The sequence below is a fragment of the Vombatus ursinus genome, unplaced genomic scaffold (assembly GCF_900497805.2).
Source record: "Vombatus ursinus unplaced genomic scaffold, bare-nosed wombat genome assembly UNPS02014909.1, whole genome shotgun sequence".
NCBI lineage: Eukaryota > Metazoa > Chordata > Mammalia > Diprotodontia > Vombatidae > Vombatus > Vombatus ursinus.
This window is the reverse complement of record NW_020954687.1, coordinates 7,185,699-7,212,169: the sequence shown is the minus strand read 5'-3', so window position 1 is coordinate 7,212,169 and position 26,471 is coordinate 7,185,699. Positions and strand designations below refer to the sequence as shown.

Below are 26,471 nucleotides of genomic sequence, written 5' to 3'. Positions count from 1 at the left end.
AATGGAGGTTCTGAGAGGAACTGACCAATCAGAGAAAAAAAATGCAGAGCGGTCTTGAAAATGAAAAGGCCATAGGGAAGAATGAAAGTCCAGGGTGAGAAGGCTGCTGTGGCATGGTGGACTTTTGTTTGGATCTACCATGGACTTTGTTTCTTTGGGAACTCACTTCACCTCTTTGGTCCTCAATTTCTTCATTTTTTATATAATGAGAAGGTTAGACTTGATTCCTTTAAAGTCTTTTTGAGTTCAAATGGTCTAGACATCCCTAATTATAATACATGGTAAAATATTAAAGAATAATGATGGAGATAAAGTTTTCTGTTTCTCAAGAGCAGGAAGAAATTACTCATAGAGAAGAGAATTAGGTGAGCATTTATTAGAGAAGGTGGCATTTATTGTGGGCCTTGATGGAAAAGGACAAAGGAGTTGGACAGGTGGAGCTGAGAGAAGGGGCCAAGGATTAGGGTGATATCACATCAGTACGAAAGAATACCAACAAATATATTTTTAAAAAAGCTTAGTAACATTTGAAAAACAGAAATAGAAGTATCCTGACAAAGGCCCTTCAGTGAGAGGGCCCTGAGTGGCCTTACGCGAGATAAATATTTAAAAAGGTTTAGTCAGAGAATATAAACTTTCTTTTTGCAAGACGACATCTTATAAATTTATTAGGACAGAGCTGTATTTGGGCTCTTTGGGAGCAAGAAATATTTTTTTATCACAGTGACCATGGAATTCTTTAGCAGCTTCATTTTATACTGAGGGCCATAGTTAACAATCACCAGTCTAGAGGTTTAGTGTGCTCCCCTAAAAGTCACTAATTTGCTATCCTACCAAGTAGAGATATATGAAAAAACTTTTTTCCAATTGTAGGTTATAAAGGAAGGTCATGACTCTCTCATTCTCATCTCTCTTGCTAACAAGTCATGACTATGGAGACTATGGAGAAATGAGACTGATTAATGATTTTTTTAAATTAATCATTTATCATTTTTGAAAATCACTTTTCCTACCCGAGCCATACCTTTTCTTTTCATACTTTTAATTCTCTATCTCATATTGCAGAAGCCAGTAGCTTCTACTTTTTTTTTATTACCTCTTTTACTTTGCACAGGTTACCTTCCCCATAGCTTTTGTTCTCTTCATAACACTTTGAGATATATTCTCTCATTCAACCCCCATGATACCTATGGAGCAAGCAGAACCTGTATTCTCAATTCACAGATAACAAATGAAAACAGAGAAAGGCTACAGATGTTATTGATAAATATAATAGATAAATGAAGAATAATCCACTTATACATCTTTGAACTTTGACTCATATGCACTTTTTATCTCCCCATGGAATCTGTTAAATATTTTGTAATCATTAATCATGTTTTGGGTTCCTTTCCCAAATTTCTAAAAGACTTTAAAACCTGAACATAAGAAAGGCAACAGCTGATGAGCAGTCAATCAGTCAATCAACATTTATTAAGTGCCTATGATGTGCCAGGCACTATTCTAAGCATTACAAAGAAAGGCAAAAGATAGTCCCTGCTATCAAGGAGCTCACAGCCTAATGGGGGACACAAGATGTAAACAACTATGTAAAAACAAGATCTATACAGGATAAATTGACAATGGCAAAAGGAAGGAAAGGCTGCTTATTGAAGGTGAGAGTTTAAAGAACTCAAGTGAAGGAAGCAGTGAAGTAATTGCTATCTAAAACCATCAGTGCAAATTATCTGTAATAGGAATAAACTAGAAGACAACATGATGGTATCCTTAGGGAACACTAGAGAATCGATGAAAAATCTCATTGAAACAGCACCTTCAGTAAAGTTGTAGGATATAAAATAAGCCCAAATAAATCATCAGCATTTCTATATATTACCAACAAAGGCCAGTGGCAAGAGATAGAAAGAGAAACTTCATTTAAAATAACTGCAAGGGAGGAAGGGAGGCAAATAATTTGGAACTCAAAATTTTAAAAAATGAATGTTAAAAAAATTACATATAACTGAGAAATATTTGGTAAGATAAAAATTTATTATTAAAAAAACAGTAAGGAAATCAGTGTCACTGAACCAGAGAGTGTATGGGGGTAAAGCAAAAAGACTGTAAAGGTGTTTGGGGAGAGAGAGAATGTTATGAATGTCTTGAACACCAAAAAGATTTTATATTTGATCCTGTGGAGAAAGCACAAGAGCAGCTCAAAGTGATAACCCTGAATATTATCAGCCTTTCTTCCAACTTCTGGAAGAGAATAGATGAAAACAAAGCAAATCCGAATTTCTGGCCTGAAATTTTTCTTGGTCATCTTATGAAAATGCTCATCACAGAGCTGAATGTCTTGGAAGGAAGAAGAGGGAATTTGTGAAGCAAATGGACTTTTCCCCCGTCTTGATGAGACAGTGTGATTTTGGGCACCTGTCTTTTTTGGATTGGCTTTTCTTTTGTATAGTGCAATTCTGTGTGCTGGAATAAGATGTAAACTACCTAAAATGTTGAACACAGAGAAGATGGAAGAGTCTGGCAATGATTAACCTATAAGACAAATCAGCAGCAGCTTCTTATTTCTTCCACATTCTCTAGGACATTCATTACACATAGTAGCAAGACATTGGCAGCCAGTGTTCATAGGACCCCGGTGAAAAAAGAAGCACTGCAAATACTCTTTCCTCTCCTCTACCCCTTTTTTTCTAGAATATAATGAAAACTGTATTGCTATTGAGTAAATAGTTGGCAGAGAAGCTGAGTGTGCTTACTTGATTTTAGATATAGAACCAAGCTATATATGTTAAAAAATTAGCTCTACCAGTCTACCACTATTTGGACTTCCATTACCTAAGCCAACTATTATTTTCTTCATCAAGTTGGAGGGGCAGCAAAGCAGACACTGATTTTTGTAAAAACAAAACAAAACAAAGTAAAACATATGAACTAGTATTTAGGACCCAAATTTACACTATTACCATCTAATATTATTCCTGAGAAAAATTCCTGAGAGGATTTAGTGGTGTTGCAAAAGCCCCTATGTAGAGCTGCTCCAATTTTTTACTCTTCATCTCACTCACTTCACTCTGTTTCAAATTCCTGAATTTATTAGCTGAGGCCATATTTAAACTCAGATCGTCCTGACTCCAGGCCTGACACTCTATCCATTCTGCCAACTAGCTACTCCATTAGTCCTTATTACCAAGAAGAATGCTTATCCTCTTGGATTCTTTCCTCTGGCTACTGGCCCTATTTATTCTTTTACCCAGCATTGCACATAGCACAGTGCCTTGCATATAGAAGGTATTGAATTAATACTTACTGACTGTTTGATAAACAGACTCCATAAGCCCTTTACAAAAGATGAGAGTAAAGTAGTATAGTGGAATTGAGGTGGTGGGACTTGTGGAAGTGGAGGGTGGAAAATCTGTGTATGGATGGAGGGTGAGCCATATACACAAATCACTATGATGCAAGTTAGAATTTGAACAAATGCATAACAGGGTTCAGTACCTTGAGAAACTGAAGGAGAGGGGACAGTTATAAAATTAATAGTTTCTGTTTTAATTCAATCTCCTATCTGTATTATCTTTTTCACCAAGTAAAATTCTTTCTCCCTTCCTCAGAGGAAGTAGGAAAATGTGGACCACCTCCACCTATAGATAATGGAGACATCCTCTCCTTCCCATTATCTGAATATGCTCCAGAGTCAAGAGTGGAGTACAAATGTCAAAAATTTTATGTACTACAGGGTTCCCAATTTGTGACATGCAAAAATGGATTCTGGACAAAGGAACCAACATGCCTAGGTATGTGCTAAATAGATTCGGTACATAAGGAAAATGTCCTCAGTGATGGATATGATCAGTTGGTGTTTACAGCTAAAATGTCACAGGATAGTATGATAGGGGAGTAAATCTCAATAAACAAAATATACTTCAGTAGTAAACCTCAAAGAAGAGCTTGACTAATACCAATGCTTGTTGCCGTGACCAATGTCTCCAATGTACTAAGCCCTGCCATTCACCCATCTAAGAATTCTTTTTGTTATCCCATGACTAAATGTATAGCTCAGGCTTTTCACTCTAATTTGATCGTGCCCTGGTTGCTGGGACTAATAATTTAAGAGAAAAAGAAATCATGTGTTTCCTTCCCCATAGACTCAAGGAGAACTCCTCCTTTTTTTCCGTATTAGAAAATAAAACAAATTAACTCACCCTTACACCATTTTCTACACATTTTAACTTTTACATAGCCCTACGTGTATAATACTTGCTATAACTTTAATGTACTTTGCTATGTACTTTCGAAATGCAAAATTGACTGATTTGTATTTCATTTTCACTATTGATTTTCTTGTCCCAAAAAAGACAGACTTTAGAACAGTCACTTCCTGAGGAAGCTAGATGACCACTCCACAAAGCTGTTAGGTAGAAAATTATTGCACATATTTAGCTGAGAATCGATATTTCTTCTGAGGTTCATTCCAGCTAAGATTCTATTACCTCTGAATTCTCTTTTTCCATTGATTATTTAGGAATCAGCATGGACATTATATAGTAAAATGCTGATAATTTTATGGGAGATTTTGTAAGGACCTAACCTCAAGTAAAAGAGATAAAAAGTTTATTGAAGACATTAGACCTAGGTGATATTTATACACCTGGTTCAGAGTATGGCATATGGTTTCTGTTTCTGATACAATTTTTCATAGTTACATTATGTAACTTTTCCTAAAAAAAATGAAATTGTCATATATCTCTAATTGTAGATGAGCAATCCTGTCCCACATATCAGTTTTCTGTTCTTATCCAGTTCTAAATGATTTTAGGAAATTACTTATTTGCCATATAATGATATCTTTCATTATAATCATACAATCTTCTCAATGATACAATTGTTCTTCTTTTTTTCATAATCCCAGTTGACATTCTTCACTTGTTTTTCTAGAGAATTTTTTGTCATTTTGTTTAATCATTTGAAATAGCTCCTTAATATTTTGATTGGTGTTATAATAAATCTTAATATGACTTACTGTTAATTTTGCTATCTTTATTTTTCATAACCATTTATATGCATAATTATTATGTAATTCTTAATGATGATTGTACATATAAGATTTATGTGTATCTTAGAAATTTAATTCTAAATACATGAAACATTTTGAAGTTTTAATCAATATTACTTCTCTTTTTCTCAATTTTGTCTTGTTTCATTAGTAATCTAGATAATGCTGGGCTGAAAAATGAAAGGCTCAGAGTGAATGGAAAGAAAAACTGGTTCTCTTTTGATGAGCAACCCTAAGGGTCTTCCCCTCCCAGTTCCATTTTTTAAAAATTATTAAAGGGACCATTCCTTGACTCACTCCTTAAAGAGGCCTGTTCACTGAATCATGATTACCTTAATCAAAGTGAGAACTTGAGAAGACCTTAGCTTAAAAAGGCCAAGGTCTCCCACTGCATCTGGTGCCATCTTCAGTCTTCCTGATCTCTATCTTGCCACTGGACCCAGATGGTTCTGGAGAAGAAAGTGACCTTGCACAGCCCTCCCTCACTCAAATCAAAGTCAATTGCAAGTCATGTCATCAACTCACTGATGTCATGGTCCTCTTTAAGAATGAAGAACAAACATGCAAGAAAATGCTTGTGATGTTGTAGGCTTTTTTCTTATTTCTGGCTACTATTTATTTTTTGAGTCTCTTCAGTTTTCTAAATATATGCTCCTATCATCTGTAACTTTTCTTTGTTCTTACTGATTCCTTTCATTTTTCCCTTCCCTTATTGCCAAATTCAGAATTTTCCCTGAGAGACTAAGGCATGAACATTTGAAATAATAAGCAGAAGATTCTCTGGGAAGGAATTACACTACACATTAGCAGCATAGCTTCCAGTAGTATCCACCAGGCAAAACCCAATTACTTACAGGGAACATTTGCCTGCTTGAAGTTGCCCCAGAGTTAACAAGATCCCGATCCTTGGAAAATGTCCATTCCAGTAAGCCATCAAGATACAAATAGTCTTATATTCCTAAAAAAGAAAGAACCATAGCATAATCACCTCCTGGAAATCCTATCAGATCCAGTTACTCAAAAGGAGTAAAATGTATTTAGGAATAAAGATGCCAGAATGGTGCCACAATTTATTTAGGTATACAGTTACCTGGTTCAAAGCTATCTGAATAAATGTGAGAGTACGGAATAAACAACGTATGTGAGAATGGAAACATCTAAATCAGAGAGAATGATCTTAAAGTAGATGCTGCAAAACAATAATAAAGAATTCTAGAAGCTGGGGTGCGTTCAATTTGGTGAGATCTGGAGTGAGGATGAAACACAGGTAGGTAAGTTCTAAGAAAGAAAGTCTGAAACAAGAGAGGGTGGACTGTTGCCTTTTCTGCTTTCCCATACTTATTCTCAATCCATCAATCAATCAACATTTATTAAGTACCTTATCTACAACATGGGCAGCTAGGTGATATAGTGGATAGAGCTCTGATCCTAGAGTCAAAAAGACGTGAGTTCAATCCAGACTCAGATACTTACTATCTGTGTAACCATGGGCAAGTCACTTATCCTAACCTTGTTTGCTTCATCTTCATCATCTGTAAAATGAACTGGAGAAGGAAATGGCAAACAACTCCAGTGTCTTTGCCAAGAAAACCTCAAATGGGATCACAAAGAGTTGGACATGACTTAAGTCACTAAAGAACAACAGAATTACCTACAACCCTGCTCCCTTACTCTCTTTTATGCCCTACCTTTTTCTCCAACCCTAATTTGGGTATAGACTGAAAAATAAAGAGATAACTAATGTGGACAGGAAGCACATCTTCTTTTAGATGTGGGGGGCAGAGAAAAAGCCCATCACACAGACTGGTTAAGCTCTGATCATGTGTTATCATTCAGAATTTAATTTCATATTATTTAGCATTATGAATAAAAGAGAAGAAAATGACTTACATTATCACTGCAGAAATGCCTTTTATATTCCCAGTTATTTTGGAAAATGTAAGGTTGTATACACATATTATCATTTGTAATATATATTCTTTTCATCTTTCAGAGGCATGCACAACATCAAATGACATAATGATGAAACATAACATAGAACTTAGATGGCGAGACTCTGAAAAAGTTTATTCAAGAACAGGACAAGAAGTGGAATTTAGATGTAAAAGGGGATTTCGTAAAGCTTCAAATTCACCTCCATTTAGAGCAAGTTGCATAGAAGGGAAAATCAATTATCCCAGATGTATATAAAGAATTTTTCACTGTGGTAAGTTCTACACTAATCCTGGGCTTTTCTGATGTGAGTTCTATTCTTATTTTTGGATATTCTTATTAATGTAACCTTTTAATGTTATCATCAGAATGTAAAGATGAGAAACCCACACAATTCACTTCTAAGAATACCACAGCAGAACCATCCAAAGGAGATTATTGCTTGATCTGCTTTTCATAATCTCTAGGAAAAGAGATTGACAACCTTCCCCATATCCCACCACCACCATCAAAAAAAATTAGCTTTAACAAATCCTCATTGTCGGAAGATATGATCTGGGTTTTATAACATAATTTCATAACATATATATGTATATGTATGCTCACATATATATATCAATTTTTACTTAGCAATTGAATAAAAATCTCTTTTCACTTTGTCAGAAACAGTTAAAATGGTTTAACTTGGGTCTTGAAGAGATTATGGCTCCTTCCATCTATGTTACCTAAAGATATCACTTCAAACTAGCATTCTTTATACTCTTCTAAGGACATTTTTATATGAAATAAAATATTTACACTGTTTGGTTCCTAGTGGGGTTATTATATAATGAGAATTAAAAAATAGTTTAAAAATCTTTCAGGGACAGATGAACCACCAACTGTGTGCAGATTTTCAATTGTGTTTATTAAACTCTGAAAAACCTCTGCAGGGAATTGAGTTGTTGCAATGGGGCCATAAGGGGAAAAGGAGAGGAAACACTATACAGACTGAAGAGAATAAGGCAATTGACAACAATTTTCTCTGGGCTGTTTTCAGATGTTCCTTAGCTCTATATCAATATGTTGACACCCAGTTAGAGTAACAATGGTATAGAGCAGGTATAAAAACAAAGAAACAAAAAGCTATCTGTTTTCTGCCAAAGTTTACGTTATCATTTGAGAATCTGTTCTTATAGAAATTTCCCCTAGAGTTTAGGATGTCTCATTAAGCTAAACAGATCCATCACTGATAAACAATTCAGTCTTTTGTCCCTCCAAAACTTATTCATATTCTTTTTAAAAAATGCACCATCAAAGAATTTTCATAGCACCATTATTCTATACATATTCTTTGGTTATTCAGGCTGAATATTTTCATTCACTTACTAATTTTTACTTTTGGTTATGTTATTTCCTTATGAATTCAGCTACAGAAATAACGAAGGACAATGCCATCAGCTATATCTTACCACTGTTTGGAAATGACGACTAGAACAAATGCTCAGCCTCAATCTGCAGGATTTGATCATTTTCTACTTTGTGATAAATGTTTTGATTTAATTGTATTCACACAGTTTGGTCCATCATTCATTCAATTTACTTTTGACTTAAAAATGTTCACCTTTTAAACTGTCAAGGGTGAAACAGTTAAAAAAAGTCACTATGTATCAATAGAACTTTCACTCTAAGAAAACACTGAGTTATTTAACTACCTGGGGTCATCACTTCTCCATGTGCTCAGAGGGTAAATGCCATGATGTCTGTTTTGTACTAAAGTGGAAAGATTGGCATTCTTCTGGGGAAGAGAATTATCTCTGGGGGTCTGCAATCCCTTTGGTTACATTTAAAATTCAAGTGCTCATTATATCTAAAAAGGCCAGTGCTTTCTTTTATTGATAGGCTTAATGATTGTTCTTGATCTTCAGAAGATCATAGAAACCAAGAGGGGTGCTGCAGAAAAAGCAAATAGTAAATCCCTTTTTTTAATGGAAACAGTGTGGAGGCTACAATGCATAAGCTAGGAAAACCTTCTTTCATTCCTAGCAAAACATTGTAATGTATCATCAAAGAGAAATTATGGTATATCTAGAAACAAAAGCAATGATCACAAAAAGAGGATGTCACCTCAAAAACAGGTCATGTGAGGTTCATGTAATTTCTTTGTTTAACAGGGTTACAAGATGTGTAAATCACAGGAATTCTGAAGGTAGAATTTACCTAGCATGATAAAACACTGGACAAAGTCCCTCCTATTAGATTTAGGGATAAAATAGAGAATTGTGGACTACATGATTGTTCAGTTATTTGAGTTTGCAATTGGCTTAATGCCCAGAAAAAGACTAATTATGAATGGGGATAGGGGTGGCAGGCTATCCACTGAGAGTCTCCAGTTAAGTTCTTCAAAGATCTGTCCTGGCCCTATGCTTAGCACTATTTTTATTAGTGACTTGGTTAAGGACTCAGATGTCATGTTTATTAAATTTGTAATTAACATGTTAAATGAGAGAAATAAATCTTGAAAACACTGGACTTAATTGACCATCAGATTAAATCCATTCAGATTAAATATAATAGGAATAAGAATAAAAGAAAATAAATAAGAATAAAAATAAATTTAATAGGAATAAACAGGTTCAAAAAATCAGTTTTGCAATGACAATTAAGACAAGGCTAGATTGTATTTCACATAAAAATAGTTCAGTTTTTAATAGATTGCAAGTTTAATATTTTTCTATTCAATTCAACAAGCCTTAAGCAAAACCCTGTGTAAGCAATGGGGATAAAATACTAATGAACATCTTAGCCTTTAAAGAATGTTGCAGGAGGGGAAAGGGAAATGAATACTACATGTATGCAAATAATGATTCAAGATCATTGAGAAAAGGGAGACTCAACTGAGGACATTTAGAAAGGTTATGTGGAAGAGGTTGAACCTTATCTGAGCTTGGAAGGAAACCAAGGATTCTGATAAGTAGAGGGTGAGGAAATGCAATGTGAATTGGCAACCACAAAAGCTAATTGGATCATTTTCTTTTGAACAGATTTGTGATTTCATTGGTTTAGGCAAATTTCCAGTGAATCACTCCATCTATTAATGTGAATCAGCACCTTCCTCACAACTTGTATAGACATCTCAGACTTCATTAATAGAAGGAACATAGGAAGTGATAGACCCACTGTGTTCTGTCTTGTTCAGACAGTGTCTGTAATATTGTGTTCAGTGTTGGGCACTCTAACTAAGAAGTACAATAATGAATAGAAACCTGTCCAACAGAGGATGACTAGGGCACTGATGGGCATCAAGATGATGACACACAAGGATTGATTAAAGGAACTGAGAATACTTGTTTAGTAAAAGTCTTTGAGAGACATGAGTGTTGTCTTAAAGTATGTAATGAGCTACAACACGGAAGAATAGCACCAGAGGGTTCTACAAATTTAGTATACTTTGGGGGATTTGTGAGAGAGGAGCCCTCATTGCACCTCACTCAACTTCAGAACATGTCATTTAACTTTCTTCTGAGATTGAACTATGTTAAGATATTCAAGAGGAAATCTTTGTGTCTTAGAGCTCTTTTTTTTTATTGCTTATCTTGACATGTACAAACAACTCTCTGATCTCCAAAGGGGCAGTGAGGGAAAGCTAAGTTAGGTTCCTACTGTGAAGACATTTGAAGGCCAAACAGAGAAGTTTATGTTTGATATTGGAAGTGATAGGGAACCACTGGAGTTTAATGATTAGAAGAGGGATATGGTCAGACTTGTACTTCAGGAAAAACACCTTAACAGTTGTCTGGAGGATGAATTGGAATGGGAAAATATTTGGGACAAAGAGACTAATTTGGGAACTATTGCAATAGTCCAAACAAAAAGTGATGACAGCCTAAACTACTTCAATGATTGACAAAAGTGTGCTAATTCCAGAAGGTCAGAATTTGGAGAAATGATTATATATTTAACAAAAGAAGACCAGGACCTAAAATTGTATTCATTTGCTTGTTTTTCTTTGTACCTAAGAATCTATTATTTCTTTGATATGGAAATTCTTTGCATCAATTCAGGTTAAAATCTGACTGTACTTAATAGGCACATGTCAATGGACATTATGTTATGCTATGTTTTTTTTTCCTCACATTCATTATAACCATGAAGTAGCATAGTATATTATAAACGTAGTCAATCATAATGGAAGACTGATTGGAATTTAAATTCTGCCTCTGAATTACACTAGCTATGTGAGCCTCAGCAAGTTGTTTAAACTCTCCTCCCAGGAAAACCTCTAAGACTATAAACTGCAGAGAAGATATCTAATCAGCATTGAATTTTTTTAAATGTAGTAACAAAAGCTGACATTTATTTACAAAGAGCTTTAAAGTCAGAGGAGCACCTTATACATATGTTATTTCATTTCAACCTCACAAAAACCCCCTTAGGTAAGAATTGCAAGGATTATTACAACCATTCCACAGATAAGAAAAGTGAATGACCGAATCTATGAATGGGGGCGGGAGGGAGAAACATTTTTTAAGGACCTACTATGTTCCTGGTGCTGAAGATGCAAGGACAAAAGAGAGACATCCCTTCCCTCAGTGAGCCTCCAGTCTAACAGAGGAGACATCTACCAATAGATGCAGTCAATAATAACAATGATATTAATAGCTACCATTTACATAGTACTTCAAAGTTTGCAAAGCACATTGTAAATCTCATTAAACAGCATTGAATTTTTTAATAGGAGTTTCCTAAACCAATAAAATCACAAGTCTCGTCCAAAAAAACCGAACTTGTTGATACTTCCAAAACATGCTGCCCATGTTACTGTTAAAAATCCTTAGCATCTCTATACCCCAAGTTACACTCTAAGATTTAAAACAGTTGGTGATCTGCATTGTTAAGATATAGTTTACTCATTAGAAATCATATCATGAAATCACAGGTCCCCTCCACCCCTTTTTTTCCTTACAAAAACAAATGATTTATAAATTGAATATAAGGACATTTCCAATAGAGAAATTAAAAAAAAATACTTCTGAGCAAGAGTAACCCCATTGAATTACAAACAATGCCTATAGATAAGAGTTATTTAGATGTTTAAGTTTGGTATGTTTAAAAAGACACAAATAATATTACTACTTTATAGTTATATCTCATATGAGTTACTCAGAAATGACAGCCTATGAACACTAAAAATATTACAATGAAACTTGTTTTAATCTCTTTAAAAACATCACCATATTCTGTCTAAATGTATTTTTTTAAAGTTTTCCTTCTGTTGTCTTTTGTCCAACCTGCAATTTCATTCTTGTAAGAAAGGATGACGCAAAGCTTCCCCCACCAAAAAAAAAATCTGAGAATAATATGCTTTGAATATAAACATTTATTATATGCTCAAATGAGTAAATAAAAGATAAAAAGAGAGAAATCACTAATAACTTTGGGTTTTCATGTAGGAAGTAACAAGCAGCCTGAGAGTTGAAGGAAGCTGAGCATTTTAAGAGCAAAAGTGAGAAAGAAGTATATTTCAGGCATGAGAAACAGCTTGTTCAAAGTCCTGGAGATGAGACACAGCATGCCACATTCAGAACCAACTTCTATTCCAGTTTGGCTTGAATGTAGATTGTATGACAGAAACTAATATGAAATATCTTGAAGTTTAGTGGGAATCAGATGGTGGGAATCTTTATATTACAGGCAAATAATTTATGTTTTTACATTAGAAAGAGGGAACTAGTGAATTTTTGAGTGGACAAATGACATTCTCAGATCTCTCTATTAGGAACAGTAATTTGACTGTTGTATGGAGGATGTTTTGGAGACAAAGTGAGACTAGGAGCATCGAGGACAATTAAGAGGCTATTGTAGTCTTATAGGCAAGGAGTTATGAGGGCATGGACTAGCATAGTGACTATGTGAGTCTCAGGAGAAAAGGCCAGGATAAAAGAAATGTTATAGAAATAGAATCAATAAGAAATGGAAATTGATTGGATCTGTGAGGTAGGGGAAAGGGAAAGGTTAAGGATGAATCCAAAGTTGTGAACCTGTGTAATTGGAAGTATAGAATCCTCAACTGAAAAACAAAAGTATGGGGGAAGGATGAGTTTTCAAGAAATAGAGTAAGTTTAATTCTGGATGAGTTGAGTCTAAGATACTGACGTGAATGTTGTGTGGAAATGTGCAGCAGGCAGTTGTTGTGATGGGACTAGAATTCAGGAGAGATGAAAGTTGGATATATAGATTTGAGAGTAATCTGCATAGAGCTAATTCAACCCATGAGAGCTGAAGGGATCAACAAGAATGTTAAGAAGGAGTAGACAAGATGTCCCTGGACAGAGCTTTGGAGGATATTAATACTTAATGAAAAGATAGATGTAGTTGTAGCAGAAGACTAAGGAGGAGTGATGAGCTAGATCCTAACCTTCACATCTTAATGTCTTTAGGTATTGTAATTTCCCAGCCAACTTTGAATAAGCTTTGTTCCTGAAAGAAATCACTTAAATGTTTGTTTGTTCATTCATAAAGGAGATGCTGCTAGGGTGGAAATGATATTTTCATATTTTATGCAGAACTAACTGTGTTTCTGGGGGTGGGGGTGAACAATTGGGAAATTCAAAACTTTTTGGAGTTTCTACAGAGTATGTTTGATACTGGGATCAATTACTGACAAATTTGTATGATCTCTCCTGGGGAATATTTAAAAGTAGGTAAGTTAACCAACTGTCTCATACAATTTAGAGGGTATCATCATCAGAGCATCTAGTAGAATATAATTACTCAAAGGAAAGGAATATTGTATTTCTACATCCTAATTGCATAGCATAGTGTCTTGTATGTAATAGGCATTTCAAAATAAGTGTTGAATTAAATTGAGATATCTTAAATTCCTTGTAACTTTATGGTTCTAAAGCAGTATATATTCTAAGATCACAAATGAAAATAATGCAGTTATACTATATTGTAGTTTTATTCATAATAGGAAATTAAAATTACCCAGTTAAATTATTAATAAGGAAAATAATTTATTTTTACTTCACTTTCCCCCAAGTGAAAACTTGTTATTATCTAGAAATTGAAAATGGAAAACTTTTTAAGTCATATTGATAAACCCAGGAATACCATTGAAGTTTATTTCCACCATTTATTGAAAAAGAAATCTACTATTGTAATAAAAATCATGTATCTGCTCATGGATGTGCCTCATCCTATTGGATAACATTTTCATGTCCTGCAGAACGATGATCTCCAATGCCAATATGCATTAGTGAGTATGTATCATTAAACTATTTGAAAGGGACACAAGTGATAGGAAATCCCAGATTATATTTGAAAAAGAAATAACATTTCATATAACTGAGACCTTTATGTTGTCCACATTGAACATTACAGCAGAATGGGATTCCCTCATGGTATATGTTGGACATGGTCTATCAGAAGAAAGATTATTTTGCAAATTAAAATGATTCAGGTACCACCTCACATCTATCAGATTGGCTATTATGACAGAAAAGGACAATAATAAGTGTTAGAAGAAATGCAGGAAAACTAGAACACTGATACACTATTGGAGGAGTTGTGAACTGATGAAATGATTCTGGAAAGCAATTTGGAACTATGCCCAAAGGGTTATAAAGCTGTTCATACCTGTGATCAAACAATATCACTACTAGGTCTGCATCCAAAAGAGATTTTAAAAGGGGGCAAAATAACCTCTTGGGTTTTTTTATTTTAAACTTAAATACAAAATGAGAAAAGAAAAAAATGTCATTTACATAGAAGACTATAAGAGAGGATTCAATATAAAACAATAAATTGCCACTTCAAGAAAACCTATATAATAAATACTACACATTGTTTTCAAAGCTGCTCAGCTTTTATTTGCTTCCTTGTTGGTTTTCTTTTGTTCTCTGCTGTGCATTCTTTACTTTATTTTTCCCAACCCTCCTTCCCACCCTAAAGAAGGTTACAATTAAGTGTGGATATACGTATATATATGTGTGTGTGTGTGTGTGTGTGTGTGTGTGTATAAACATACATATATATGCACATATACACTCAAACATACATATGTAAGACCATACTATGCTTATTTCCACCTGCCATCTGTTTCTCTGAAGGTGGATAGCATCTTCCTTCTTAGGTCCAAGTCCTTTCATGTTTTTCTAAATCAGCCAGCTCATTGTTTCCTACAGCACAGCAATATTCCAACCCCATCACATCGTATTTGAGAGATTGTCTATGAAAGTTTTTCCCTCAATTTTTTTTCATTCCTTCTATTCTTGGCTACATAGGTTTTATTTATACAAGAAAATTTTAATTTAAAAGAATTGAAATTATCCTTTTACACTTCAACAATGTTCCCCTCTCCACTCCTAAGCTATAACTATGGCCCCCAGCCACACAGAGTGAAGTAAGTAGAACCAGAAGGGCATTCTATGCAGTAATAGAACAATTGTACAACAAACAATTGTGAATGACTTAGCTATTCTTAGCTATACAATGATCCAAGACAATCTCAAAGGACTCAATACTATCTGTCTCCACAGAAAGAACTAATGGCATCTGAATACAATGACTTCTGAATGGCAAAGCATACTATCTTTCTTTCTGAGTTGCAGAAAGTTTTCAACCTCACTTTCTCTTCAAGTCATTGAAATTTAGTGGCAAGACAAAAGTCAACATGATTGACCATGGCCAAGGATGCCATCTCTTAAAAAAGAGAAAATAAGAAAATTATATTTTGATGAAATGACTCATAAGCAAACCTATATCAATATTAAATGTATATATCTTGGAAGACAGTTAAACCAGGTTGAGGGTAATCAAAAGGCTTCATACTTCTTGGTGAGTTAGAAGGATGTCTGGCCCAAGCATGTGAAGACTTCCCCCAGTGGAATAGGCAGATGAGAACAATTTGTTCCAATGGCTATAAGGCAGCTGAAGTAGTTGTAAACTATTAATGGATAGAAAAGAGAAGCCTTCAAATCATTACTAATAAGATAAATACAAATCAAAACCACCGTGAGGTTTCACCTCACCTCCAAGAAATTGGCAAAGATGACAAAAGATAGGAATAGTAAATGTGGAGGGGAAGTGAGGGAAGACTGGCATACTAATATGTTTTTGATGGAGCTTTGAATTATTACAATAATTCTGGAAGGAAATATAATGATAAGAAAATGAAGTGGCTAAAATGTCCACACCTTTTGTTGCAGAGATTTTACTATTAGGTATAAACCCCAATGAGATCACTGACAAAGAGAAAGGCTCTATATTCACCAAAATATTTATAAAAGTGTTTTTGTGGCATCAAAGACTGGAAAAAAAGCATATGCCCATCAATTGAGGAATGAATGGCTAAACAAAAACAATTCCTATATTGTCTCTCCTTGACATGTTCTTCAGATTAATTGTTTTTCTAATAAGATACTTTAGATTCTCTTCTATTTTTATTTTTTCTATTTTCATTATTTCTTGGTATCTAAAATGTCATTCTATTCTTCTTGCCCATTTCTAACTTTCATGACCACACCCATGCATTGAAAACATTTTTTCATCACCTTTACCTCATAGAATCCTTCTCTTCAAAATAACACCTTCTACATGAAATTTTTCCTCTTCCCCAAAAGTGCTTTACTTTCCTTCTCACTCTACTTTGTATTTAACTACTTTATATTCATTTTATTCATTCTCTTTATATTAAGTATATTATATATGGATATATCCATATATATGGATATATACATATCCATACATATACATGTATGTTCTTATTGTCTTCTACACTTGAGTCACAAAACTTAAATATGATAGGAATTTAGTGAATGTTTGGTGACAAATTGATAATTCTTATTCTTTGACCTTACATTGAACAAATGTTTAATGAAATATTTTGTCCTTTATAATTTGTCCTCATTTTCTTACAAAGATGGTTACAAGCCTTTCTTCTTTCAACACATTAACTATTTAATACTCTAATTATTTTTTAATTTTCTCATCTACAGGAGAGTGTTTCCTTTATTCAGTAGAAAATGGTCATTTTTGGCCAACAAAAGGTCATTATAAGGAAGGTGATGAAATAATACTTGAACGTAATAATGGCTACAGTCTTCCAAATAATCAAGACAAAATTACCTGCACCAAAGAAGGATGGTCTACTGATACAAACTGTAAAAGGACCTATAAGTAACCCTATTGCATTGGAAGCCTTCAATATATATTATGTTTGTTTTTTAAAGGCAAATCAAAGGGGACAGTGGCCACATTTGTGGCATGGGCCTCCACAGGAGTCATTGCACCCCTTAGTATTTTGGTTTCATTAACCTCTAAAATTAATCTTCCTATTAACCTTCTTAACCTTCCAATTGTCTGGTTCCATTCTGTCTGGATGACATTTTAGCCATATTCAAGCACCACTTGTTTCTCCTGCTGGCAAACTAGTTCCATCTGTTAGAAATCTGACATGTGGGCATCCTTCAGCAATCCCTGATCATACCTCCTTTTCTTCCAATTGTTCTATGACCACCTGTCATAACTTTAACATATTGTGGCTTGAAAAAAGAAAAATGGAAATCTATGACAGCTATCCTCTTTAGTTTTCTCTGACTGCACTGTGGTCTTTGGCTGAGGCAAAAAGCTGGTTAAAAGAAGAGGTTGAGGAAAAAGACACCTGCTTGAAAAGACACCTGAGGGAATAAGTGTCCTTCAATGAAACACAAAGCAAACTGCTCAATAAAATGACAACTTTTTCTGGAAGAGAAAGAACTGGTACATCAATGATCCTTCCCAGAAATAATACCCAGGAACCTCAAAGTTTAGATTTGACACAGGACATTTGATACAGAAATTGTGGGATTATTTTATTATATGTAAATCTTAACATCTCCATGCAATGATGAATAAGGGAAATGGTTTAAATAGCAACAATACAAGTTACCAAAACAAATCAGACTCATTAACAAATGGTTGTTTATTATGCTATTTTATATTATATTATGTTATAATATTAAGTTATCATATGTGGTATGGGTGGAGGATGAGATATATACACAAATCACCATAATGCAAGTTAAAATTTGAATAAAAGTATAGCAGGATTCAGTACCTTGAGAAACTGAAGGAGAGGGGACAGTTATCAAATTAATAATTCTTGTTTTAATTCAATCTCCTATCTGTATTATCTTTTTAACCAAATAAAAAACTTTCTCCCATTCTCAGAGGAAGTGTTTAATTGTGGACTACCTCCATCTATTAGTAATGGAGACATCCTCTCCTTCCCATTATCTGAATATGCTCCAGAATCAAGAGTGTAGTACAAATGTCAACAATTTTATGTACTACAGGGTTCCTGATTTGTGACATGCAAAAATGGATTCTGGACAAAGGAACCAATGTGCCTAGGTATGTGCTAAATACGCTCTTAGTACAAGGAAAATGTCATTAAAGAAGGACATGATCAGTTGGTGTTTATAATTAAAATGTCACAGGAGTATTATTGTAGAGGAGCAAATCTCAACAAACAAAGCAGGCTTCAATGGTAAACCTCAAAAAAATGCTTAGTTGATACCTATGCTTGTTGTCATGGCCAATGTCTCCAACATACTAAGCCCTACCATGCCCCTACTTAAGAATTCTTTTTGTTATTACATGACTAAATGTATAGCACAGGCTTTTCACTCCAATTTGATCGTGCCTTGGTTTCCAAGAGTAGTAATTTTAAAGAAAAAAATCATGCGTTTCCTTCCCCTTATACTCAAGAACTTTTCCTTATTTTCCATACTAGAAAATAGAGAACAAATTAGCTACCCTTTACACCATTTTATATCCACTTTAACTTTTACATAGCACCATGAGTATGATACTTGGGAAAATTATAACTCACTTTGCTAGACTTTGGAACAGTCACTTCCTGAGAAAGCCAGAAGACCACTTCTCAAAGTTGTAATGAAGAAACTTATTACACATATTTGGCTGAGAATAGATATTCTCTGAGGTTAATTCCAGTTAAGATTCTATTACCTTTAAATTCCCTTTTTCCATTTATTATTTGGGAATCAGCATGGACATCATAAATGAAATGCTGATAAATTATGGGAGTTTATATAAGGATCTAACACCAAGTAAAAGAGAGAAAAAGTATATACAAGGTACTAAACATAGGTGATATTTACATAAATAGTACAGGGTGTAGACTATGATTTGTGTTTCTGATATAATTTTTCATCATGACATAATAAAACATTTCCAAAAAATTTGAAATTGTCACAGATTTGTAATTGTAAGTGAGCTATTCTGTTCCACTTATCAATTTTCATCTTAATTCAATACTAAATGATTTTAGGAAATTACTTATTTACTGTATAATATGATATCTAGCAACACTTCTTTTCTTTTTTTCATAATCCCAGTTGACATTCTTCTTCACTCGTTATTATAGGGAAATGTTTTTGTCATTTTCTCCAATCATTTGAAGTAGACCCTTAATATTTTGATTGGTATTACATTAAATTTGGAAACAAGTTTTTGATAATTTTGCCATCTTTAATTTGACAATAATGTGCATGTAGGATTATTATGTAATTCTTAATTTTTAAAGAAGTGTATAATAATTATGCATATACTTTTTAATATGTCTTTGAAATTAAATGCTGAGTATATGTAACATTTTGAAGTTTTAATTAATATTATTTCTCTTTTTCTTAATTTTTTGTTGTTTCATTAGTTATCTAGGAAATGCTAATGATTTGTAGGCTTTTTTTCTTATAGCTACCTATTATTGAAAAACTACATTTTCTTGATTAATTTTTTGACTCTCTTCATTTTTCTAAATATATGCTCCTATCATCTGTAGCTATTCTTCTTTTCTCAAAAGTGAATCCCTTCATTTTCTCCTTGCCTTATTGCCAAAGGCAGAATTTCCCTGAGAGACCAAGGCATGAACATTTGAAATAATAAGCAGAAGCTTCTCTGTGAAGGAATTATACTACATGTTCATAGCTTCCAGTAGTATTCACCAGGCAAAACCCAATTGCTTAGAGGGAGGATTTGCCTGCCTAAAGTTGCCCCAGACTTAGCAAGATCTCATCCTGATGCTCAGAAAAAGGTTGAGTTCTGACTACACATGTATAACCTGTATCGAGGTGCCTGTCTTTTCAATGAGGGTGGGTGTGGAGGGAGAAGGGAGAAAATTTGGAAACCAAAGTTTTAAAAACACATGTTAAAAAAATGTTTTCACATGCAACTGGGAAATAAGAAATACAGGAAATGGGGTATAGAAATCTATACTGCCCTATAGGAAAATAGAAGGGGAAGAGGATAAGGGAAGGGAGGATGAGACAGGAGGGAGGGCAGATTAAGGGAAGGGGAACACAGAATTCATGCCATATTGGAGTAGGGGGAGGGATGAGATGGGGAGAAAATTTGGAACTCAAAATCTTGTGGAAGTGAATGTTGAAAACTAAAAATAATATTTTAAAAATTTTTTTAATTTAAAAAAATAAAATAAATTCACTCCAAAAAAAAAGAAAGAAAAAGGTTGCATTCATTCCACCAAACCATAACAAGATCTCATCCTGATGCTCAGAAAAAGGTTGTGTTCACTCCACCAAACCATCAAGGTACAAACAGTCCTATATTCCTAAGAAGGAAACAACAGTAGTATAACTACGCCCTGGTAATTCTATCAGTGTCCAGTTATTCAAAAGGAGCAAAGTGCGTTTAGGAATAAAGATGCCAGAATAGTATTACAATTTATTTAGATATACGAAGTTACCTGGTTCAAAGCTGTCTAACCAAATATGAGAGTGTATGGAATGAGCAATATATGTGAGAATGGGAATATCTGGTCTAAATCAGAGAGAATGACCTTCAAGTAGATTATGCAGAACAATAATAAAAAATTCTAGCATCTGTGGCACATTCAGTATGGTGAGGTCTGAGGTAGGGATGAAACACAAGTAGGTAAATTCTAAGAAGAACAGTGTGGAAAATGAAGAGAGAATAGTCTGTTGCCTTTTCTGTCTGCCAAAACTTCTCAATCCATAAATCAATAAACATTTATTAAGTACCTTACCTACAACACGGACAGCTAGGTGATATAGTGGATAGAGCTCTGAGCCTGGAGTCAGAAAAATCTGAGCTCAAATCCAGCTTCAAACACTTATTAGCCATGTAACCATGAGCAAGTCACTTAACTTTGTTTGCTTCAGTTTCCTCATCTGTAAAATGAGCTGGTGAAGGAAATGGCAAACAACTCCAGTATCTTTGCCAAAAAAATCCCAGATGGGGTCGTGAAGGATCGGACAAGGCTTAAGCCACTAAAGAGCAACAAAGTCACCTGCAATGCTGCTCCCTTAATCTTTCTCTCAGACCTTGCCTTTTTCTCCAACCCTAATTTGGATATGGACAGAAAAACACAGGGATGGTAGTCACTGCCCTGCTGTGGGAAGGGAGCATATCTTCTTTTAGATGCTGGGGGCAGAGAAAAAGCCACCACCCAGATTGGTTAAACTCTGATCATATGTTATTATTCAGAATTTAGTACCTCATTGCTCAGCATTGTGAATAGAATTGGAGGAGAAAATTATTTATATTTTCACTACAGAAATGTCTTTTATATTCCTCATTATTTTGGAAAATGTAAAGTTGCACATACTTATCATCAATTGTAATATATATTTTTTCATCTTTCAGAGGCATGTATAGTATCAAAAGAAATGATGATGAAAAATAACATAAAACTTAGATAGAGAGACACTGAAAAACTTTATTTAAGCATAGGACAAGAGATTGAATTTTCATGTATTAGTGGATTTCTTAAAGCTCCAAAATCACCTCCACTTAGAGCAAGGTGTATAGAAGGGGAAATAAATTATCTCAGTTGCATATAATAGAACTTTTTCACTGTAATGAGTTCTATACCAATCCTGAGCTTTTCTGATATGAGTTCTATTCCTAATTTGTGATATTTTTATTACTGTAACATATTAATGTCATCATCAGGCTATAAAGATGAGAGAAATACTCAATTCACTTCAAGAATACCACAGCAAAACCATCCAAAATAGATTATTGTTTGATCTGTTCTTCAAAATCTCTAGGACAAATGATTCCCTATCTCCCACCACCAAAAAAGAACCATTCTTAACAAATCCTCATTATCAAAAGACATGACTTGGGTTTTATAACATATTTTGATACCTTATATATTTCAATATTTATTAGCAATTGATTAAAAATCTCTTTTTCCTTTGTCAAAAACAGTTAAATTGTTTTAATTTTGCTCATTAAGAGATTATGGCTCCTTCCTTATACATTGCCTAAAGATACCACTTCATGTTCACTTTTTAAACTGCAAAAACTAAAGCATGAAACAGTTAAGAAAAAGTCAATATGTAGCAATAAAATCTTCACTATAAGAAAACATTGAGTTATTTAATTTCCTGGAGTCATCACATCTCCCTGTGCTCAGGGAGCAAATGCCAGGGTGTCTATTCTGTACTAAATTGGAAGGATTAGCAGTCATCTGGGAAAGAAAATTATGTCTGGGGGTCTGAAATCCATTTGGTTATGTTTAAAATTCAGGTTCTCGTTGTATCTAAAAAGGTGAGTGTTTTTTTTTATTGATATATTTAATGATTGTTCTTGATTTTCAGAAGATCATAGAGACCAAGAGAGGTTCTGCTGAAAAAGCAAATATTATCCCAGTTGTTTTTTTTTTTTTAATTGAAGTTGTGGAGTCTACAAGCCACGAACTAGGAACATGTTCTTTCATTCCTAGAAAAATATATTAATGTATCATCAGAGGAAAATTATGGAATATCTAGAAACAGAAGCAAAGATCACAAAAAGAGGATGTCTACCTCAAAAACAGGTCATGTGAGACCCATATAATTCCTTTGTTTAACAGGATTACTAGATCGGTATGTCACAGGAATACCGAAGGTAGAGTTTACCTAGCATGACAAAACACTGTACAAAGTCCCTCCTACTACACTTGGGGATAAGATAGAGAATTGTGAATTACATAATTGTTCAGTTAGTTGAGTCTGCAACTGGTTTAATTCCCAGATAAAAGACTAATCATGAATGAGTGGCTATCAGCTTGAAGAGAACTCTCTAGTTGAGTGCTTCAGGGATCTATCCTGGTCATATACTTAGCACAATTTTTATTAGTGACTTGGTTAAGGACACAGATAACATGTTTATTAAATTTCTGATTAATACATTAAATGAGAAAACTGGGATCTTGGAAATACTTGACTTAATTGACCATCATGGGGCAACTAGGTGGCACAGTGGATAGAGCACTGGCCCTGAAGTCAGGGGGACCTGAGTTCAAATCTGGCCTCAGACCAAACACTTGACACTTAGTAGCTGTGTGACCCTGGGCAAGTAAATTATCCCCAATTGCCTAAAAAAAATTGACCATCAGATTAAATCCATTCAGATTAAATTTAATAAGAATAAATTTAAATCTATAAACTTAGGTTAAAAAATCAACTTTACAATGACAATTAAGAAGAAACACAGCTAGATTGCACATCACATAAAAATAGTTCACTTTTTTAATAGATTGCTAGTTTAATATTTTTCTATTCAATTCAATAAGGATTGAGCAAAGCTACCAATAACCACTGGTGATAAAAACACTAATGAACATCTTAGCCCTTAAAGAATGTTGCAAAAGGGGATGAATACCATATGTATACAAATTATAACACAAAATAATTGAGAAAGGGTGACTTAACTGAGGAGATTTAGAAAGGCTATATAGAAGAGGTTGAACCTTATTGAGCATGGAAGGAAACTAAGGATTCTGAGAAGTAGAGGATGAGGAAATGCAATGCAACTTGGCAGACACAAAAGCTAATTGGACCATTTTCTTTTGACCAGACTTTTGATTTCATCAGTTCAGGCAATTTCCAGTGAATAACACCATCTACTAATGTAAGTCAGCACCTTCCTCACGGCTTACATGGACACCTCACACTTCATTAACAGAAGGAACATAGCCCGTGATAGACCATCTTGTTCTGTCTTGTTCAGATTACACCTGGAATATTTTGCTCAATTCTAGGCACTCTATCTTAGGAAGTACAATCTGTGTAACCTTGAGCAAGTCACTTAATTGTGATTGCCTAGCAAAAAAATAAAAATAAACTGGACCTTGTCCACCAAAAGATAACTAAGATATTGGTAGACATCAAGATTCTGACATACTATTGATTAAAAGAATTGAGGATATTTATCTAGTAAAAGACTTTGAGATACATGATTGCTTTTTAAAAATATGTGAAGCCGTATCATGAAGAATAACACCAGAGAGATGGATGAGTTTTGTACACTTTTGAGGATTTGTGAGAGAGGAGCCCCTTTGCTCTCACTCAACTTCAGAACAGTTCATTTAATTTTCTTCTGAGACTGAAGTATGTTAAAATATTAAAGAGGGAATCATTGTGCCTCAGGCTTCTTCTTCCTGATTGTCTTGAGGGATACAGAAAACTCTCTGATCTGCAAAAGGTCAGTGAAGGAAAGCGTTTTTGCTCACTGGTCCTGGCCTCATGAATGGGTGGACTTTATCCTGAGTAGAAAAACAGCCTGAAGGGCACAGTGATACCATTGATTTTTTTTTTATTTGTTTACATGATCCTTTAGCTCAAAATTGTAGAACAATTTCTTGTTTTTGATTTTGTTTTTAATTTTTTTTAGGCTATACTTGTGCAGTTATGCAAAACACCTCCATAGCAGACATGCTGTGAAAAACTAACTCTATTTCCCTTAATCCTATCCTGCCCCCCATTTATTCTATTCTTTTTTTTGACCCTGTCCCTTCTCAGAAGTATTTGCTTCTGATTACCCCCTTTCCCAATCTGCCCTCCTCTCTATCATCCCCCTACTCTCTTGTCCCCTTCTCCTCCTATTTTTCTGTAGGGTAAGACAGATTTCCATACCCAATTGAGTGTGTAGGTTATACCCTCCTTAAGTCAAATCCTATGAGAATAAGATTCACTCATTTCCTCTCACCTTCCCCCAGTTTCCCTCCACTGTAAGAGCCTTTTCTTTTCTGGTTTTTTTTTGGGAGATAATTTACCCCTTTTTACCTTTCCCTTTCTCCTTCTCCTAGTATAATCCTCTCTCACCCCTTAATTTTATTCTCCAGATATGACCCCTTCATCTTCAACTCACCCTGTGCCCTCCATCCACCCATCCATCCATCTATCTATCTATCTATCTATCTATCTATCTATCTATCTATCTATCTATCATCTATCTCTATATATATACATAAAACATACAATTTTTTCCCTCCAACTACCCTAATACTGACAAAGGTCTCATGAGTTACAAATATCATCTTTCCATGCAGGAATGTAAACAGTTCAACCTTAATAAGTCTCTTATGATTTCTCTTTCCTGTTTACCTCTTCATTTTCCACTTGAATCTTGTATTGGAAAGTCAAATTTTCTATTCAGCTCTGGTCTTTTCATCAAGAATGCTTGAAAGTCCTCTATTTCACTGAATGACCATTTCTTCCCCTGAAGAATTATACTCAGTTTTGCTGGGTAGGTGATTCTTGGTTGTAATCCTATCTCCTTTGCCCTCTGGAATATTATATTCCATACCCTGTGGTCCCTTAATGTAGAAGCAGCTAAATCTTGTGTTATCCTGAATGTGTTTCCACAGTACTTGAATTGTTTCTTTCTGGGTGCTTGTAATATTTTCTCCTTGACTTGGAAACTCTGGAATTTGGCTACAATATTCCTAGGAGTTTTCCTTTGGAGATCTCTTTCAGGAGGAGATCGGTGAATTCTTTCAATTTCTATTTTGCCCTCTGGTTGTAAAATATCAGGGCAGTTTTCCTTGATAATTTCTTGAAAGATGATGTCTAGGCTCTTTTTTTGATCATGGCTTTAAGATAGACCAATAACTTTTAAATTCTCTCTCCTGGATCTATTTTCCAGGTCAGTTGTTTTACCAATGAGATATTTCACATTGTTTTCTAATTTTTCATTCTTTTGGATTTGTTTTACAGTGTCTTGATTTCTCATAAAGTCACTAGCTTCCAATTGCTCCATTCTAATTTTTAAGGAAGTATTTTCTTCAGTAATCTTTTGGACTTCCTTTTCCATTTGTCCAGTTTTGCTCTTTAGGGCATTCTTTTCTTCATTGGCTTTTTGGACCTCTTTTGCTATTTGGGTTAGGCTATTTTTTAAGGTGTTATTTTCTTCAGTTTTTTTTTTTTGGTCTCCTTTAGCAAGCTGTTAACTTGCTTTTCATGATTTTCTTGCATCACTCTCATTTCTCTTCCTAATTTTTCCTCTACTTCTCTTACTTGTTTCTCAAAATCCCTTTTGAGCTCTTCCAAGGCCTGGGACTGATTCATATTTTTCTTGGAAGTTTTGAATGTAAGAGCTTTGACTTTGTTTTCTTCTTCTGGTTGTATGTTTTGATCTTCTTTGTCACCAAAGTAAGACAATGGAGTCTGACTCTTTTTGTGCTGCTTGCTCATGATCC

General features: G+C 34.4%; 1 protein-coding gene and 1 pseudogene across 2 annotated transcripts in view; both read left to right on the top strand.

Annotated features, from left to right (window-relative positions):
* The window catches only part of CFH (complement factor H), a 166,877-nt gene extending 149,824 nt beyond the window's left edge, over positions 1-17,053 (top strand). Inside the window, exons 22-24 of one of the 2 annotated variants that reach the window (XM_027843365.1) lie at positions 3,606-3,788; positions 7,041-7,253; positions 16,960-17,053. In XM_027843365.1, the coding sequence (XP_027699166.1) occupies positions 3,606-3,788; positions 7,041-7,237 (380 nt within the window). In that variant the 3' untranslated portion in view covers positions 7,238-7,253; positions 16,960-17,053. Of the gene's footprint in view, positions 1-3,605; positions 3,789-7,040; positions 7,254-8,388; positions 8,527-16,959 lie in introns of those variants that run through there. The other variant, XM_027843364.1, reaches the window with a different exon arrangement.
* Positions 11,499-19,231, top strand: LOC114029064 (annotated as a pseudogene).
* The last annotated feature ends 7,240 nt before the right edge of the window (positions 19,232-26,471 follow it).